This window comes from Canis lupus, chromosome 33 (assembly GCF_011100685.1).
Source record: "Canis lupus familiaris isolate Mischka breed German Shepherd chromosome 33, alternate assembly UU_Cfam_GSD_1.0, whole genome shotgun sequence".
NCBI lineage: Eukaryota > Metazoa > Chordata > Mammalia > Carnivora > Canidae > Canis > Canis lupus.
This window is the reverse complement of record NC_049254.1, coordinates 20146648-20148092: the sequence shown is the minus strand read 5'-3', so window position 1 is coordinate 20148092 and position 1445 is coordinate 20146648. Positions and strand designations below refer to the sequence as shown.

At 41.0% G+C, this 1445-nt stretch overlaps 1 protein-coding gene across 1 annotated transcript; it reads right to left on the bottom strand.

The window, feature by feature from the left end:
* Positions 1-547: 547 nt before the first annotated feature.
* On the bottom strand, positions 548-894 carry LOC100683111 (60S ribosomal protein L36-like). The gene is given in 2 exon segments (XM_038582483.1): positions 548-725; positions 727-894. Coding segments are annotated over 2 exon segments (324 nt in total). The 3' UTR covers positions 548-569.
* Between the last annotated feature and the right edge of the window lie 551 nt (positions 895-1445).

Sequence of the window (1445 nt, the reverse complement as noted above, 5' to 3'; positions counted from 1 at the left end):
TTTTAATGGAGATTAGGTGAGAGGCAGGAAAACCAATTAAAGGTGTGATTACAATAATCCAGAAAAGAGAAGATAGTGACTTGGGTCAGGATGGTCACAGTACATAGAGAAGGATTGAGAAGGATTGAGATTGAGAAGGATTGAGAAGGATTCTCAATATATATTGAAGGCAGAACTGACAGGAATTGCCAATGAAATGAATGAGTGTGTCTAGCACAGTGCATTATGGGTGTATGAATAAAAATATACATTTTGGTCAAATATAAAAAATCAATCAATCCAATTTCCTTATTCTTTTCCCAGAGAAAATCAAAACTCAGAGAAGTAAAAGTATTGCTTTATTTTTTTTCATAGCAAAACATTTTGCATCTACATAATAGCCCTCATCCACGACGCTTCTGATGATCCTTTCATAAGTGTCAACTTGTCTAGACTACAATCCCCAGTTATTCAATACTGTGAAGGTATCTTATCTTGTCGATGTAATTAAAGCCTATAATAAGTTGACTTTATTTTACTACATTTTTTTAAGTTTCAAAAAGGCTTTAATGCATACAGAGGGGAGGGATTCAGTTCTTCTTGGCTGCTGCTTTCTTCATGGCTGACAGGATGCTGCTCAGCAATTCTCTCTTCCTTTTGACATGGATGTGTGTCCCCACCCTTTTGTTGATGAACTTGAAGACCTGCTTGTCTTTGGACACTTTGAGAAGCTCCATGGCACTCTGCTCGCTACTCGTACGGCATGAAGCTGCACATCTCTCGGGTCATGTCCCACATGAACTTAGTATGCTTGGCCGGGCACTGGTGGCTGTGGCTGTGCCTAGGCTTGCTCACATCCTTAGTGACCTTGTGGCCCTTCTTGAGGCCTGTGGCCATGGGGTACCACAGAGCCATGACTGCTGCTCCTCAATGGCTCCCTCAGAGGAGGGGATAAATTGACTTTAAATAAGGGAGTTTATCATAGATAATCTGGGTAAGTCTGACTCTAACAGTTGAAATGTCTTAAGAGCAGAGCTGAGATTCCCTAATGAAGAAGGAATTCTGTCTGTGGACATCACCTTCAGCTCATGCCTGGGGGTTTTCAGCCCACCCTCTGGATTTCAGACTTCCCTCTCTAGCCCCCCAAATTGTATAAACCAATTTCCTGCAATAAATCTCTTGATATAATCTCCTGTAGGTTCTGCTTCTCTGGTTGAACGCTGACTGGTACTTATCTCCGGCCCATCCTTCTCTCTGTCCTTGACAGCCTCTTCTTTTCCTACTAACTCTTATGCATCAATGTTCCAAGGGCTTTGTCCTGGTTCTTACTTTCCTTCTAGAGAGATTCTTGTGCAGACCTCTATATAAGTTACCAGTCAACTCTTAGAATTAACACCAACTCTAATGGTTCACTCAACAAGTTTAGACATGTATAAGACATAAAGTTGGAAATAAAATCCAATCAT